The sequence below is a fragment of the Oncorhynchus clarkii genome, chromosome 24, assembly GCF_045791955.1.
Source record: "Oncorhynchus clarkii lewisi isolate Uvic-CL-2024 chromosome 24, UVic_Ocla_1.0, whole genome shotgun sequence".
Lineage (NCBI taxonomy): Eukaryota > Metazoa > Chordata > Actinopteri > Salmoniformes > Salmonidae > Oncorhynchus > Oncorhynchus clarkii.
In genome coordinates this window covers 35112136-35128252 of record NC_092170.1, presented here as the reverse complement: position 1 = coordinate 35128252, position 16117 = coordinate 35112136, and the positions used below count along the sequence as shown (strand labels likewise).

At 46.7% G+C, this 16117-nt stretch overlaps 1 protein-coding gene across 1 annotated transcript in view; it reads left to right on the top strand.

Annotated features, from left to right (window-relative positions):
- LOC139383006 (ClpB family mitochondrial disaggregase) overlaps positions 1-16117 on the top strand; it is a 136999-nt gene that overhangs the window by 17861 nt on the left and 103021 nt on the right. The window contains exons 4-5 of the mRNA XM_071127297.1: positions 7299-7402; positions 10502-10630. Of these exons, the coding sequence (XP_070983398.1) occupies positions 7299-7402; positions 10502-10630 (233 nt within the window). The remainder of the gene's footprint in view (positions 1-7298; positions 7403-10501; positions 10631-16117) is intronic.

Genomic DNA, 16117 nt, shown 5'->3' with positions numbered 1-16117 from the left:
GTACAGAGCCCTGACCTCAACCCCATCTAACACCTTTGGGATGAATTTGAATGCCGACTGCGAGCCAGGCCTAATTGCCCAACATCAGCGACCAACCTCAATAATGCTCTTGTGGCTGAATAGAAGCAAATCCCTGCAGCAACGTTCCAACATCTAGTGGATTTTGGAACAAGTTGTTCTACGAGCATGTGACCACATACAATTTGGTCATTTCATGTACAGTCGTGGCAAAAAGTTTTGAGAATGACACAAATATTAATTTCCACAAAGTTTGCTGCTTCAGTGTCTTTAGATATTTTTGTCAGATGTTACTATGGAATACTGGAGTATAATTACAAGCATTTCATAAGTGTCAAAGGCTTTTATTGACAATTACATGAAGTTGATGCAAAGAGTCAATATTTGCAGTGTTGACCCTTCTTTTTCAAGACCTCTGCAATCCGGCCCTGGCATTCTGTCAATTAACTTCTGGGCCACATCCTGACTGATGGCAGCCCATTCTTGCATAATCAATGCTTGGAGTTTGTCAGAATTTGTGGGTTTTTGTTTGTCCACCCGCCTCTTGAGGATTGACCACAAGTTCTCAATGGGATAAAGGTCTGGGGAGTTTCCTGGCCATGGACCCAAATGATGTTTTCTTCCCAGAGCCACTTAGTTATCACTTTTGCCTTATGGCAAGGTGCTCCATCATGCTGGAAAAGGCATTGTTCGTCACCAAACTGCTCCTGGATGGTTGGGAGAAGTTGCTCTCGGAGGATGTGTTGGTACCATTCTTTATTCATGGCTGTGTTCTTAGGCAAAATTGTGAGTGAGCCCACTCCCTTGGCTGAGAAGAAACCCCACACATGAATGGTCTCAGGATGCTTTACTGTTGGCATGACACAGGACTGATGGTAGCGCTCTTCTCCGGACAAGCTTTTTTCCGGATTCCCCAAACAATCAGAAAGGGGATTCATCAGAGACAATGACTTTACCCCAGTCCTCAGCAGTCCAATCCCTGTGCCTTTTGCAGAATATCAGTCTGTCCCTGATGTTTTTCCTGGAGAGAAGTGGCTTCTTTGCTGCCTTTCTTGACACCAGGCCATCCTCCAAAAGTCTTTGCCTCACTGTGTGTGCAGATGCACTCACACCTGCCTGCTGCCATTCCTGAGCAAGCTCTGTACTGGTGGTGCCCCGATCCCGCAGCTGAATCAACTTTAGGAGACGGTCCTGGCGCTTGCTGGACTTTCTTGGGCTCCCTGAAGCCTTCTTCACAGCAATTGAACTGCTCTCCTTGAAGGTTTTGATGATCCAATAAATGGTTGATTTAGGTGCAAAGTTATTATGGCACCTGGATGTTCACATGTTCCAAAGGGCATTTCTGCCAAAAATAACTAATTTTGATCAAATAAAATAAAAATGTTTATGTTCAAATGCCTCTCCTGTGAAGTAGTTTCCTGAAACGAGTCACGTATTATGATGACCAGGGCCGTGACAGTAATTGAATACACCATGTAACTGACCGTTATGGTTGAAGACTGTCATGAAAAGAACATAACTGTCAAAACACTTTTTAAATAAGCCTACAACTATTTAGGATTTTATTTAAATAAGCCTACAACCATTTAGGATTTTATTTAAATAAGCCTACAACCATTTAGGATTTTATTTAAATAAGTCTACAACCATTTAGGATTTTATTTAAATAAGCCTACAACCATTTAGGATTTTATTTAAATAAGCCTACAACCATTTAGGATTTTTTTTAAATAAGCCTACAACCATTTAAGATTTTATTTACATAAGCCTACAACCATTTAGGATTTTTTTTTAAATAAGCCTACAACCATTTAGGATTTTTTTTTAAATAAGCCTACAACCATTTAGGATTTTTTTTAAATAAGCCTACAACCATTTAAGATTTTATTTAAATAAGCCTACAACCATTTAAGATTTTATTTAAATAAGCCTACAACCATTTAGGATTTTTTTTTAAATAAGCCTACAACCATTTAGGATTTTTTTTAAATAAGCCTACAACCATTTAGGATTTTTTTTAAATAAGCCTACAACCATTTAGGATTTTTTTTAAATACGCCTACAACCATTTAGGATTTTTTTTAAATAAGCCTACAACCATTTAGGATTAAAAAAAAATAATTGTATTCTTAACTTTTATTTTCATGTAGATAAACTTCACCTAATAACATGAGTTGTTTACCAATGGTTATAATCAATTGTTTTGCTAACTTAGTCTGTGTATTAGTCTGTGTATTAGTCTGTGTATTAGTCTGTGTAGACATTCTACATCCTCTCGTCTTTCCAACTGCCTTTTGACGCAGGGTCATGTGATACGCTAGATGCTCAGGGATGTAGAGCGCTATGGCACTTCAGTAAAACAAAAAAATAGAGGTGTGGACTTTCTTTTATTCAATGCACGTTTTCATTGCTTGTTAGTACATGTGTGTCCTAACTGTTCATTATTTCTTCAACAGCAGTCGACAAGGTTGTTCTGGTTCTAAGGACTATAGCCTAATGCGCTAATGTTGTGGCAAATGGACAATGCGCCAATTCTCTCCAACCTGGCTTGGTATTATTTGATACCGAATATTTTCTTAGTTTATAGGCCAATCAACACTGGTCGACCCCTGACCCCCGGGGTCAGCCCTAGTGTGTGTGTGTGTGTGTGTGTGTGTGTGTGTGTGTGTGTGTGTGTGTGTGTGTGTGTGTGTGTGTGTGTGTGTGTGTGTGTGTGTGTGTGTGTGTGTGTGTGTGTGTGTGTGTGTGAGAAAGCGAGTTTGAGCATGAGGGGTTAGGATTGAGTGTGTGTGTGAGGGGTTGGGTGTGTGTGTGTGAGGGGTTGGGGTTGAGTGTGTGTGTGTGAGGGGTTGGGTGTGTGTGTGTGAGGGGTTGGGGTTGAGTGTGTGTGTGTGAGGGGTTGGGGTTGAGTGTGTGTGTGTGAGGGGTTAGGATTGAGTGTGTGTGAGAGGGGTTGGGTGTGTGTGTGTGAGGGGTTGGGGTTGAGTGTGTGTGTGTGAGGGGTTGGGGTTGAGTGTGTGTGTGTGAGGGGTTAGGATTGAGTGTGTGTGAGAGGGGTTAGGATTGAGTGTGTGTGCGAGGGGTTAGGAGTGAGGTTGAGTGTGTGTGTGAGTGGTTGGGATTGAGTGTGTGAGGTGGTGGTGGGGTTTGAGGGTGTGTGTATTGGAGTAGCTTTGATGTGGCTGAAAGAAGGAATGGGCAGGGTACCCCCCTTTTTGCACTCTTAACACACAATCTCCCTCTCCATATCTCTCTCTCTCTCCATCCCCCTATCCCTTCCTCCCCTCCCTCCATTCACGTGCACAATGAGCGCTCGCCCGAGTGGAACGCCTGTTGACCGTTCCGACAGAGAGACTCGTTGGGAAAAATGTGAATACAAGTTTTCCTCTCCTTCTCAAGAGGATGGAGGGAGAAGCCTGGAGAGAGAGATGGAGAGGCCTGGAGAGATAGGAATGGAGAGGCCTGGAGAGATAGGGATGGAGAGGCCTGGAGAGATAGGGATGGAGAGGCCTGGAGAGATAGGAATGGAGAGGCCTGGAGAGATAGGGATGGAGAGGCCTGGAGAGATAGGGATGGAGAGGCCTGGAGAGATAGGGATGGAGAGACCTGGAGAGATAGGGATGGAGAGGCCTGGAGAGATAGGGATGGAGAGGCCTGGAGAGATAGGGATGGAGAGGCCTGGAGAGATAGGGATGGAGAGGCCTGGAGAGATAGGGATGGAGAGGCCTGGAGAGATAGGGATGGAGAGGCCTGGAGAGATAGGGATGGAGAGGCCTGGAGAGATAGGGATGGAGAGGCCTGGAGAGATAGGGATGGAGAGGCCTGGAGAGATAGGGATGGAGAGGCCTGGAGAGATAGGGATGGAGAGGCCTGGAGAGATAGGGATGGAGAGGCCTGGAGAGAGGGAACGGGATAGAGAGGCCTAGAGAGAGGGAACGGGATAGAGAGGCCTAGAGAGAGGGAACGGGATAGAGAGGCCTAGGGATAGGGATAGGGAGAGGGATAGAGAGGCCTGGAGAGCGGGATAGAGAGAGGCCTGGAGAGCGGGATAGAGAGAGACCTGGAGAGCGGGATAGAGAGAGGCCTGGAGAGCGGGATAGAGAGAGGCCTGGAGTGAGTACTGACTGAGCAGGCTATGGACAGAGACCATAGAATCCCTGATCCTCCCACCTCTCACTAGGGCTCTCACTAGGGCTTATACACTCTCACTAGGGCTAATATATTCTCACTAGGGGTAATACGCTCTCACTAGGGCTAATACACTCTCACTAGGGCTAATATACTCTCACCAGGGCTAATATACTCTCACTAGGGCTAATGCACTCTCACTAGGGCTAATACACTCTCACTAGGGCTAATACATTCTCACTAGGGGTAATACGCTCTCACTAGGGCTAATACACTCTCACTAGGGCTAATACACTCTCACTAGGGCTAATATACTCTCACTGGGGCTAATACACTCTCACTGGGGCTAATACACTCTCACTAGGGCTAATACACTCTCACTAGGGCTAATACGCTCTCACTAGGGCTAATAAGCTCTCACTAGGACTAATACACTCATATGCTCTCACTAGGGCTAATACTCTCTCACTAGGGCTAATACGCTCCAATGAGGGCAAATACGCTCCAATGAGGGCTAGTACGCCCCTAGTAGCCCCTCTCACTTGGGCTAATACGCTTCTAATCACTCTCATTAGGGCTAATACAACTCACTCAAACACTCTCACGAGGGCTAATACGCTCTCACGAGGGCTAATATAGGGCTAATGTGCTCTCACTAGGGCTAATATACTCTCACTAGGGCTAATAAGCTATCACTAGGACTAATAAGCTCTCACTAGGGCTAATACGCTCTCACTAGGGCTAATTTGCTCTCACACACTCTCACTAGGGCTAATACACTCTCACTCTGGCTAATAGGCTCTCACTCGGGCTAATAGGCTCTCACTCGGGCTAATCGGCTCTCTCGGGCTAATAGGCTCTCACTCGGGCTAATAGGCTCTCACTCGGGCTAATAGGCTCTCACTCGGGCTAATACGCTCTCACTAGGGCTAATATATTCACACAGGCTCCGTGAGGTCATAGGTTGGCCATGATTTGGTGTTGCATCTCTATCACACACAGCCCAAATAAAGTTAGTCAGTTTTCCAGCACTTATTACTCAAAACCAGAAACTGGTTCCATGACCTGATGAGTATCACACCCTGCTGTATAATCAGATCCTCTTCCTCTCCTCCTCCTCCTCTTCTCTCTATTGTTCCTTTCTCTCTGTCCATGTTTACCTTTTCGATACCATTATCAACCCTTTTTAGCCGAACCCTCTTCTCCACATACCCCTGCCTACCGGTGTGTGTGTGTGTGCGCGTGTGTGTGTGCGCGTGTGTGTGTGTATTTGTGTCTGAGGATATGTGTTTGTAGAAGTGCTTGCCGGGGCGAGAGAGAGCCCTCTTTGGGTCACTGCCCCCCCCCCACCCCTCCCACAGCTGAACTGATACAGTAACAAAAGAAAATAACCCCTCCTTACCAGCAGTGCTGTCCTGTCACACGGTCCGGCACAAAACAGAAGCCTCCACCTCTCCCACAGGGCTAGTGGACAGGGATCATCACCACAAACTTCTGTCTCCCTATCGCTGAAGACACACAACACAAGATACCATTTTACCATAAAGACTCACTGAGTCAAGTCCTCGGTGCTGGCAACCATAACAAACACAACCATATCATCATCCTCTGAAGAAGATATCAGGTTAGCCTGGCTCCAGATCTCTATGTGAAGAAGCTATCAGGTTAGCCTGGCTCCAGATCTCTATGTGAAGAAGCTATCAGGTTAGCCTGGCTCCAGATCTCTATGTGAAGAAGCTATCAGGTTAGCCTGGCTCCAGATCTCTATGTGAAGAAGCTATCAGGTTAGCCTGGCTCCAGATCTCTATGTGAAGAAGCTATCAGGTTAGCCTGGTCCCAGATCTCTATGTGAAGAAGCTATCAGGTTAGCCTGGTCCCAGATCTCTATGTGAAGAAGCTATCAGGTTAGCCTGGTCCCAGATCTCTATGTGAAGAAGCTATCAGGTTAGCCTGTTCCCAGATCTCTATGTGAAGAAGCTATCAGGTTAGCCTGGTCCCAGATCTCTATGTGAAGAAGCTATCAGGTTAGCCTGGTCCCAGATCTCTATGTGAAGAAGCTATCAGGTTAGCCTGGTCCCAGATCTCTATGTGAAGAAGCTATCAGGTTAGCCTGGCCCTAGATCTCTATGTGAAGAAGCTATCAGGTTAGCCTGGCCCCAGATCTATATCTGCAGTAGCTAACTCCTCTGACTACTATTGTCATGCTGTAAAGCAAAACTGATCTGGGACCAGGCTAGCTTCGAGAGAACCTCAGTATGGAGTACACCACAAAACAACACGGGCCAGATGTTGGCTGTTTGTAGTGTGTCTGTGTCACAGCCCTTGTTCATCATGGTGGGGGTGGGACAGGGGGGTCTGGTGGGGTGTGGGATGGGGGGTCTGGTGCGTCAATGGGGTGGCGGAGGGTGTAGACTGAGTGACGGTACCTGGAATGTCGCTGGGGTCACAGTGAACGCCGTTGCCATGGGAGTAGTGTGTCTTTTGGCGCGTTGTTGACTGCCGGGTCGGTCCGCTCCACTGAAGGAGTTCAGACAACGCCGGAAACGTCCCCTAGCACCCTCGACAGTTTGGGGACACTGGGGGGGTAAGGGGGATGGAGTCTACCCTGTCTATTTCCCATGGTTCCCATGGGTACTCCCCACCCCTGTGTGGCCAACCTGTGGCCTGGAGGGCTGTGGGAGATTTAGAGATGGTTAAATAGTTCTAATGGGAATTCCAATAACATTTACAATAGACAAGTGTCAATAAGATGAGATGTAACAAAATGGAATTGTTGAGGTAAGACTAGCAGTAGATCAGTCTGAGCAGTGGAGGGAGGAGGGGTCGCTGGTCCTCAGCCAGGGAGGTCGCTGGTCCTCAGCCAGGGAGGTCGCTGGTCCTCAGCCAGGGAGGTCGCTGGTCCTCAGCCAGGGAGGTCGCTGGTCCTCAGCCAGGGAGGTCGCCGGTCCTCAGCCAGGGAGGTCGCCGGTCCTCAGCCAGGGAGGTCGCCGGTCCTCAGCCAGGGAGGTCGCCGGTCCTCAGCCAGGGAGGTCGCCGGTCCTCAGCCAGGGAGGTCGCTGGTCATATCACAGTTAGCTGATATGGCTGGAGTCCATTGTCAGATGGCACACACACCCTTGTTGTTTTACTAAATGTGTGTTTGTGTTTTCCAGCGTGGTGAAGGTTCTGCTGGAGTCTGGGGCTGATCCTAACGCAGGAGATGACTTCAACAACGTCTATGACACGTCCAGAGAGAAGGGCATTCACTCACTGGAAGGTAACTATGACATCATTCATCCATCCTCCTAACCCCCCAACTCAGAGACAAACTGGAGCATCCTCCTAACCCCCCCAACTTAAAGAGAAACTGGAGTATCCTCCTAACCCCCCAACTAAGAGACAAACTGGAGCATCCTCCTAACCCCCCCCAACTTAGAGAGAAACTGGAGCATCCTCCTAACCCCCCAACTAAGAGACAAACTGGAGCATCCTCCTAACCCCCCCAACTAAGAGACAAACTGGAGTATCCTCCTAACCCCCCCAACTAAGAGACAAACTGGAGTGTATCTTACACATGTGATGATGTTGCAGACAGACAGACAGACCCACACTGGGCCCTGGTCGTTAGTTTGTTAGACAGACCCACACTGGGCCCTGGTCGTTAGTTTGTTAGATAGACAGACCCACACTGGGCCCTGGTCGTTAGTTTGTTAGATAGACAGACCCACACTGGGCCCTGGTCGTTAGTTTGTTAGATAGACAGACCCACACTGGGCCCTGGTCGTTAGTTTGTTAGATAGACAGACCCACACTGGGCCCTGGTCGTTAGTTTGTTAGATAGACAGACCCACACTGGGCCCTGGTCGTTAGTTTGTTAGACAGACAGACCCACACTGGGCCCTGGTCGTTAGTTTGTTAGACAGACAGACCCACCCACACTGGGCCCTGGTCGTTAGTTTGTTAGACAGACAGACCCACCCACACTGGGCCCTGGTCGTTAGTTTGTTAGACAGACAGACCCACCCACACTGGGCCCTGGTCGTTAGTTTGTTAGACAGACAGACCCACCCACACTGGGCCCTGGTCATTAGTTTGTTAGACAGACAGACCCACACTGGGCCCTGGTCGTTAGTTTGTTAGACAGACAGACCCACCCACACTGGGCCCTGGTCGTTAGTTTGTTAGATAGACAGACCCACACTGGGCCCTGGTCGTTAGTTTGTTAGACAGACAGACCCACAGTGGGCCCTGGTCGTTAGTTTGTTAGACAGACAGACCCACACTGGGCCCTGGTCGTTAGTTTGTTAGACAGACAGACCCACAGTGGGCCCTGGTCGTTAGTTTGTTAGACAGACAGACCCACCCACACTGGGCCCTGGTCGTTAGTTTGTTGGATAGACAGACCCACCCACACTGGGCCCTGGTCGTTAGTTTGTTAGACAGACAGACCCACCCACACTGGGCCCTGGTCGTTAGTTTGTTAGACAGACAGACCCACCCACACTGGGCCCTGGTCGTTAGTTTGTTAGACAGACAGACCCACAGTGGGCCCTGGTCGTTAGTTTGTTAGACAGACAGACCCACCCACACTGGGCCCTGGTCGTTAGTTTGTTAGATGGACAGACCCACAGTGGGCCCTGGTCGTTAGTTTGTTAGACAGACAGACCCACACTGGGCCCTGGTCGTTAGTTTGTTAGACAGACAGACCCACACTGGGCCCTGGTCGTTAGTTTGTTAGATAGACAGATCCACAGTGGGCCCTGGTCGTTAGTTTGTTAGATGGACAGACCCACAGTGGGCCCTGGTCGTTAGTTTGTTAGACAGACAGACCCACACTGGGCCCTGGTTGTTAGTTTGTTAGATGGACAGACCCACAGTGGGCCCTAGTCGTTAGTTTGTTAGACAGACAGACCCACAGTGGGCCCTGGTCGTTAGTTTGTTAGACAGACAGACCCACACTGGGTCCTGGTCGTTAGTTTGTTAGACAGACAGACCCACACTGGGCCCTGGTCGTTAGTTTGTTATTACATAGATGAATTCTAACTGTAGACAGACATTATGAGCTCCTCTCATATTTGCATATATGTAAGAGTTTCATTTGTTCCCCATTTATTTATTTTATTTATTTTCTGGTGGAGGCGTTGTTTTATTTGTTTTCTATGGAAACACACACACACACACACCCATACCCTCAGCCTCTGCTGGCTCTGCAGACATATTTATATGTGATATGTATATTGCACACATTTATATAGCTGTCAACTTCGGGTCCACGCGGGGCGGCGTTGCGCGGGGAAGCATTTCCCAGACGCACGCTGATAGATGGGCTAGGCGGGCCTGCGCGACGCTTTATTGAGTTTGCTGTGATTATCCCTCTCAGACATCCATACACACGCCGGCCAGCCTGTCAGGGAGAGATGGGGAGGGAGAGGGGGGATTCGGTGATGGAGGGAGGGAGTGAAGAGACAAAGTTCCAGGGAAAGAGATGAAGGCAGACAATGAGATGGAGAGAGTGAGTGTCGGGGAAAAGAGAGCCAGGGAGGATGACAAGTGGTGGTCGGAAGGAGAAAACTAAGTGCTGGGTAGAAAGAGAGAGAGAGGGAGGGAGGGGGAGAAGGGCTGAGTAGAGAGATGGAGGGAGAGAAAGATGGGATGGAGAGAGAGAGAGAGAGAGAGAGGGGTAAAGAAGGGCTGCGTAGAGAGATGGAGGGAGAGAAAGATGGGATGGAGAGAGAGAGAGAGAGAGAGGGGGGTAGGGGAGAGGGAGAAGAGGGCTGTTTGTGTAATAAAGAAGTGTGTATCATTACTATACATGATAGTGTTGTTGAACACATTATCGGGGTCATTGCTTTTCTTTTTAGTAGAAACACCATGGATTCTCTCTAATGTAGAAATTTGTTTGATTCTCAGAATTTTACATGAATGGAGAAGATAAAAATACAACTGATTTATTAATCTCTCTCCTTTCATTACTTCTCTCTCTCCTTCACCCTCTGTCTGTCTCTCTCCTTCACCCTCTGTCTGTCTCTCTCCTTCACCCTCTGTCTGTCTGTCTGTCTCTCTCCTTCACCCTCTGTCTGTCTCTGTCTGTCTCTGTCTGTCTCTGTCTGTCTCTGTCTGTCTCTGTCTGTCTCTGTCTGTCTCTGTCTGTCTGTCTGTCTGTCTGTCTGTCTGTCTGTCTGTCTGTCTGTCTGTCTGTCTCTGTCTCTGTCTGTCTCTGTCTGTCTCTGTCTGTCTGTCTGTCTCTGTCTCTCTGTCTCTCTGTCTCTCTGTCTCTCTGTCTGTCTGTCTGTCTGTCTGTCTGTCTGTCTGTCTGTCTCTGTCTGTCTCTGTCTGTCTCTGTCTCTGTCTCTGTCTCTGTCTCTGTCTCTGTCAGTGTTAGTTTCCAGGGAGGATGAATTTAGTAGCAGGCTAAGTAGCAGGGCTGGTTTCCGTGGTTGCACAGCCCTACACTACGCAACGCTGGCCGACGACCCACTCGCTGTACGCATGCTGCTGGAGAAAGGTGAGTCGTGCATACACACTCTGACACGCGCCCGTGCACACGCATCCACACACACGCACATCATGTCCTTGAGGTGTACTTCAAGTGACTGATTGGGTTTCTGTCTCACACCTGTCTGTGACTCGGGTCCTCTGCCGAACACACTACCCCAGGGCAGAACATCTACCCCCTCCTGCGGTCCCTCTACACACCAGTGGGTTTTAAACATGTAAGCCCCAACCTCCCTCCAGACCTAATTGATCTCTGACCCTTGCACAGAACCTGTCCTGGGGCAACACCACAAGAAAATAGAGAGAAACTGTGAGATTAGACCCAACCAAATCATGAGAAAACAAAAAGATAATTACTTGACACATTGAAAAGAATTAACAAAAAAACAGAGCAAACTAGAATGCTATTTGGCCCTAAACAGAGAGTACACAGCGGCAGAATACCTGACCACTGTGACTGACCCAAACTTAAGGAAAGCTTTGACTATGTACAGACTCAATGAGCATAGCCTTGCTATTGAGAAAGGCCGCCGTAGGCAGACATGGCTCTCAAGAGAAGACAGGCTATGTGCTCACTGCCCACAAAATGAGATGGAAACTGAGCTGCACTTCCTAACCTCCTACCAAATGTATAGCCATATTAGGGACACATATTTCCCTCAGATTACACAGATATATAAAGAATTCGAAAAAACAAATCCAATTTTGATAAACTCCCATATCTACTGGGTGAAATACAACATTGTGCCATCACAGCAACGGCTCTGGGAAACAAATAACGTCAGCTAGGGAGCCAGACGGCTAACGTTAGCTAGCTAGCTAATAACACTAGCTTGAAATTAAACAATTTTCTGTCCAAATTAGAAAGGTGTAATATCTGAAAATGTAGCTAGCTATCTTACCTGTATGCATCATTATGCATGATGGACGCATCTCCCTGTCAGGAATGAAGATGTAATCCGGAGACAGCTGTTTCCTCCATCTCTTTAGCTATCATACTCAAATTCCACCGATTTCACAACTTGATCCTCCAGAAAGTGAAGAGCAACACTTATGCAGCTCCACTACACAATAAAAAAAAAAGTAAGCCGCGTTCAACAGGATTACCAACACAGACTGACGAGTTCAAATAGACAGAAGCCCTCTATATGGCAGACCAATCCGAACTCCTCTCTCGGCATGTCCAGCCCACTCATTATCTCAGCCAATTTAACCAACAAGGCTCTAATTTAACAATTGTATTCGTGTTTACAGATGACATACATGTTTGTTATTAAGGCACATGAAAGTTCACATGTTCGAGAAAGCCTTTCTGTCCCCCCCAAAAAAAAACAAATTTTGATACAAACAAAACGTGTTTTTACGTTCAAACAGCTCTCCTGTGAAGTCGTAACTTGCGACATACGCCTAGTTTCCTGAATCAGGTCACATATAGACATAATATGACATTTGAAATGTCTCTATTTTAGAACCTGTCCGAGTGTAATATGTAAACACATGTTTCCATGCCAATAAAGCACCTTGATTTGTCTGTGTGTGTGATTTCTATGAGTATTTTATTAGTGGGGGGGGTTAGTGTATACATACTGAATATCTATGAGTATGTTATTAGTGCTGGGGGGGGGGGGGGGGTAGTGTATACATACTGAATATCTATGAGTATGTTATTAGTGGGGGGGGGGTAGTGTATACATACTGAATATCTATGAGTATGTTATTAGTGGGGGGGGGGTAGTGTATACATACTGAATATCTATGAGTATGTTATTAGTGGGGGGGGGGGTAGTGTATACATACTGAATATCTATGAGTATGTTATTAGTGGGGGGGGGGGTAGTGTATACATACTGAATATCTATGAGTATGTTATTAGTGGGGGGGGGGGGGGGTAGTGTATACATACTGAATATCTATGAGTATGTTATTAGTGGGGGGGGGGGTAGTGTATACATACTGAATATCTATGAGTATGTTATTAGTGGGGGGGGTAGTGTATACATACTGAATATCTATGAGTATGTTATTAGTGGGGGGGGGGGGGGGTTAGTGTATACATATTGAATATCTATGAGTATGTTATTAGTGGGGGGGGGGGGGGGGGGGTAGTGTATACATACTGAATATCTATGAGTATGTTATTAGTGGGGGGGGGTTAGTGTATACATACTGAATATCTATGAGTATGTTATTAGTGGGGGGGGGGGTAGTGTATACATACTGAATATCTATGAGTATGTTATTAGTGGGGGGGGGGGGTAGTGTATACATACTGAATATCTATGAGTATGTTATTAGTGGGGGGGGGGTAGTGTATACATACTGAATATCTATGAGTATGTTATTAGTGGGGGGGGGGTAGTGTATACATACTGAATATCTATGAGTATGTTATTAGTGCTGGGGGGGGGGGGGGGGGGGTAGTGTATACATACTGAATATCTATGAGTATGTTATTAGTGGGGGGGGGGGTAGTGTATACATACTGAATATCTATGAGTATGTTATTAGTGGGGGGGGGGGGGTAGTGTATACATACTGAATATCTATGAGTATGTTATTAGTGGGGGGGGGGGTAGTGTATACATACTGAATATCTATGAGTATGTTATTAGTGGGGGGGGGTTAGTGTATACATACTGAATATCTATGAGTATGTTATTAGTGGGGGGGGGGGGGGTTAGTGTATACATACTGAATATCTATGAGTATGTTATTAGTGGGGGGGGGGGGGGGGGTAGTGTATACATACTGAATATCTATGAGTATGTTATTAGTGGGGGGGGGGGGTAGTGTATACATACTGAATATCTATGAGTATGTTATTAGTGGGGGGGGGGGTAGTGTATACATACTGAATATCTATGAGTATGTTATTAGTGGGGGGGGGTAGTGTATACATACTGAATATCTATGAGTATGTTATTAGTGGGGGGGGGGGGTAGTGTATACATACTGAATATCTATGAGTATGTTATTAGTGGGGGGGGGGGGGGGTAGTGTATACATACTGAATATCTATGAGTACGTTATTAGTGGGGGGGGGGGGTAGTGTATACATACTGAATATCTATGAGTATGTTATTAGTGGGGGGGGGGTAGTGTATACATACTGAATATCTATGAGTATGTTATTAGTGGGGGGGGGGGGGGGGGTTAGTGTATACATATTGAATATCTATGAGTATGTTATTAGTGGGGGGGGGGGGGGGGGGTAGTGTATACATACTGAATATCTATGAGTATGTTATTAGTGGGGGGGGGGGGTAGTGTATACATACTGAATATCTATGAGTATGTTATTAGTGGGGGGGGGGTAGTGTATACATACTGAATATCTATGAGTATGTTATTAGTGGGGGGGGGGGGGGGTTAGTGTATACATACTGAATATCTATGAGTATGTTATTAGTGGGGGGGGGGGGGGGGGGTAGTGTATACATACTGAATATCTATGAGTATGTTATTAGTGGGGGGGGGTTAGTGTATACATACTGAATATCTATGAGTATGTTATTAGTGGGGGGGGGGGGTAGTGTATACATACTGAATATCTATGAGTATGTTATTAGTGGGGGGGGGGGGTAGTGTATACATACTGAATATCAATGAGTATGTTATTAGTGGGGGGGGGGTAGTGTATACATACTGAATATCTATGAGTATGTTATTAGTGGGGGGGGGGTAGTGTATACATACTGAATATCTATGAGTATGTTATTAGTGGGGGGTAGTGGGGGGGGGGGGGGGGTAGTGTATACATACTGAATATCTATGAGTATGTTATTAGTGGGGGGGGGGGGGGGTAGTGTATACATACTGAATATCTATGAGTATGTTATTAGTGGGGGGGGGGGGGGTAGTGTATACATACTGAATATCTATGAGTATGTTATTAGTGGGGGGGGGGTAGTGTATACATACTGAATATCTATGAGTATGTTATTAGTGGGGGGGGGTTAGTGTATACATACTGAATATCTATGAGTATGTTATTAGTGGGGGGGGGGGGGGGGTTAGTGTATACATACTGAATATCTATGAGTATGTTATTAGTGGGGGGGGGGGGGGGGGGGGGGTAGTGTATACATACTGAATATCTATGAGTATGTTATTAGTGCTGGGGGGGGGGGGGGGGGTAGTGTATACATACTGAATATCTATGAGTATGTTATTAGTGGGGGGGGGGGGGTAGTGTATACATACTGAATATCTATGAGTATGTTATTAGTGGGGGGGGGGGTAGTGTATACATACTGAATATCTATGAGTATGTTATTAGTGGGGGGGGGGGGGGTAGTGTATACATACTGAATATCTATGAGTATGTTATTAGTGGGGGGGGGGGGGGGGGGTAGTGTATACATACTGAATATCTATGAGGGGGGGGGGGGGGGTAGTGTATACATACTGAATATCTATGAGTATGTTATTAGTGGGGGGGGGGGGGGGGTAGTGTATACATACTGAATATCTATGAGTATGTTATTAGTGGGGGGGGGGGGGGTAGTGTATACATACTGAATATCTATGAGTATGTTATTAGTGGGGGGGGGGGGGGGTAGTGTATACATACTGAATATCTATGAGTATGTTATTAGTGGGGGGGGGGGGGGGGTAGTGTATACATACTGAATATCTATGAGTATGTTATTAGTGGGGGGGGGGGTAGTGTATACATACTGAATATCTATGAGTATGTTATTAGTGGGGGGGGGGGTAGTGTATACATACTGAATATCTATGAGTATGTTATTAGTGGGGGGGGGGGGGGGGGGGGGGGGGTTAGTGTATACATACTGAATATCTATGAGTATGTTATTAGTGGGGGGGGGGGGGTAGTGTATACATACTGAATATCTATGAGTATGTTATTAGTGGGGGGGGGTTAGTGTATACATACTGAATATCTATGAGTATGTTATTAGTGGGGGGGGGGGGGGGGTAGTGTATACATACTGAATATCTATGAGTATGTTATTAGTGGGGGGGGGGGGGGGTAGTGTATACATACTGAATATCTATGAGTATGTTATTAGTGGGGGGGGGGGGGGGGTATGGTGTAGTGTATACATACTGAATATCTATGAGTATGTTATTAGTGGGGGGGGGGGGGGTTAGTGTATACATACTGAATATCTATGAGTATGTTATTAGTGGGGGGGGGGGGGGGGGGGGGTAGTGTATACATACTGAATATCTATGAGTATGTTATTAGTGGGGGGGGGGGGGGGGTAGTGTATACATACTGAATATCTATGAGTATGTTATTAGTGGGGGGGGGGGGGGGGTAGTGTATACATACTGAATATCTATGAGTATGTTATTAGTGGGGGGGGGGGGGGTAGTGTATACATACTGAATATCTATGAGTATGTTATTAGTGGGGGGGGGGGGGGGGGGTTAGTGTATACATACTGAATATCTATGAGTATGTTATTAGTGGGGGGGGGGGGGGGGTTAGTGTATACATACTGAATATCTATGAGTATGTTATTAG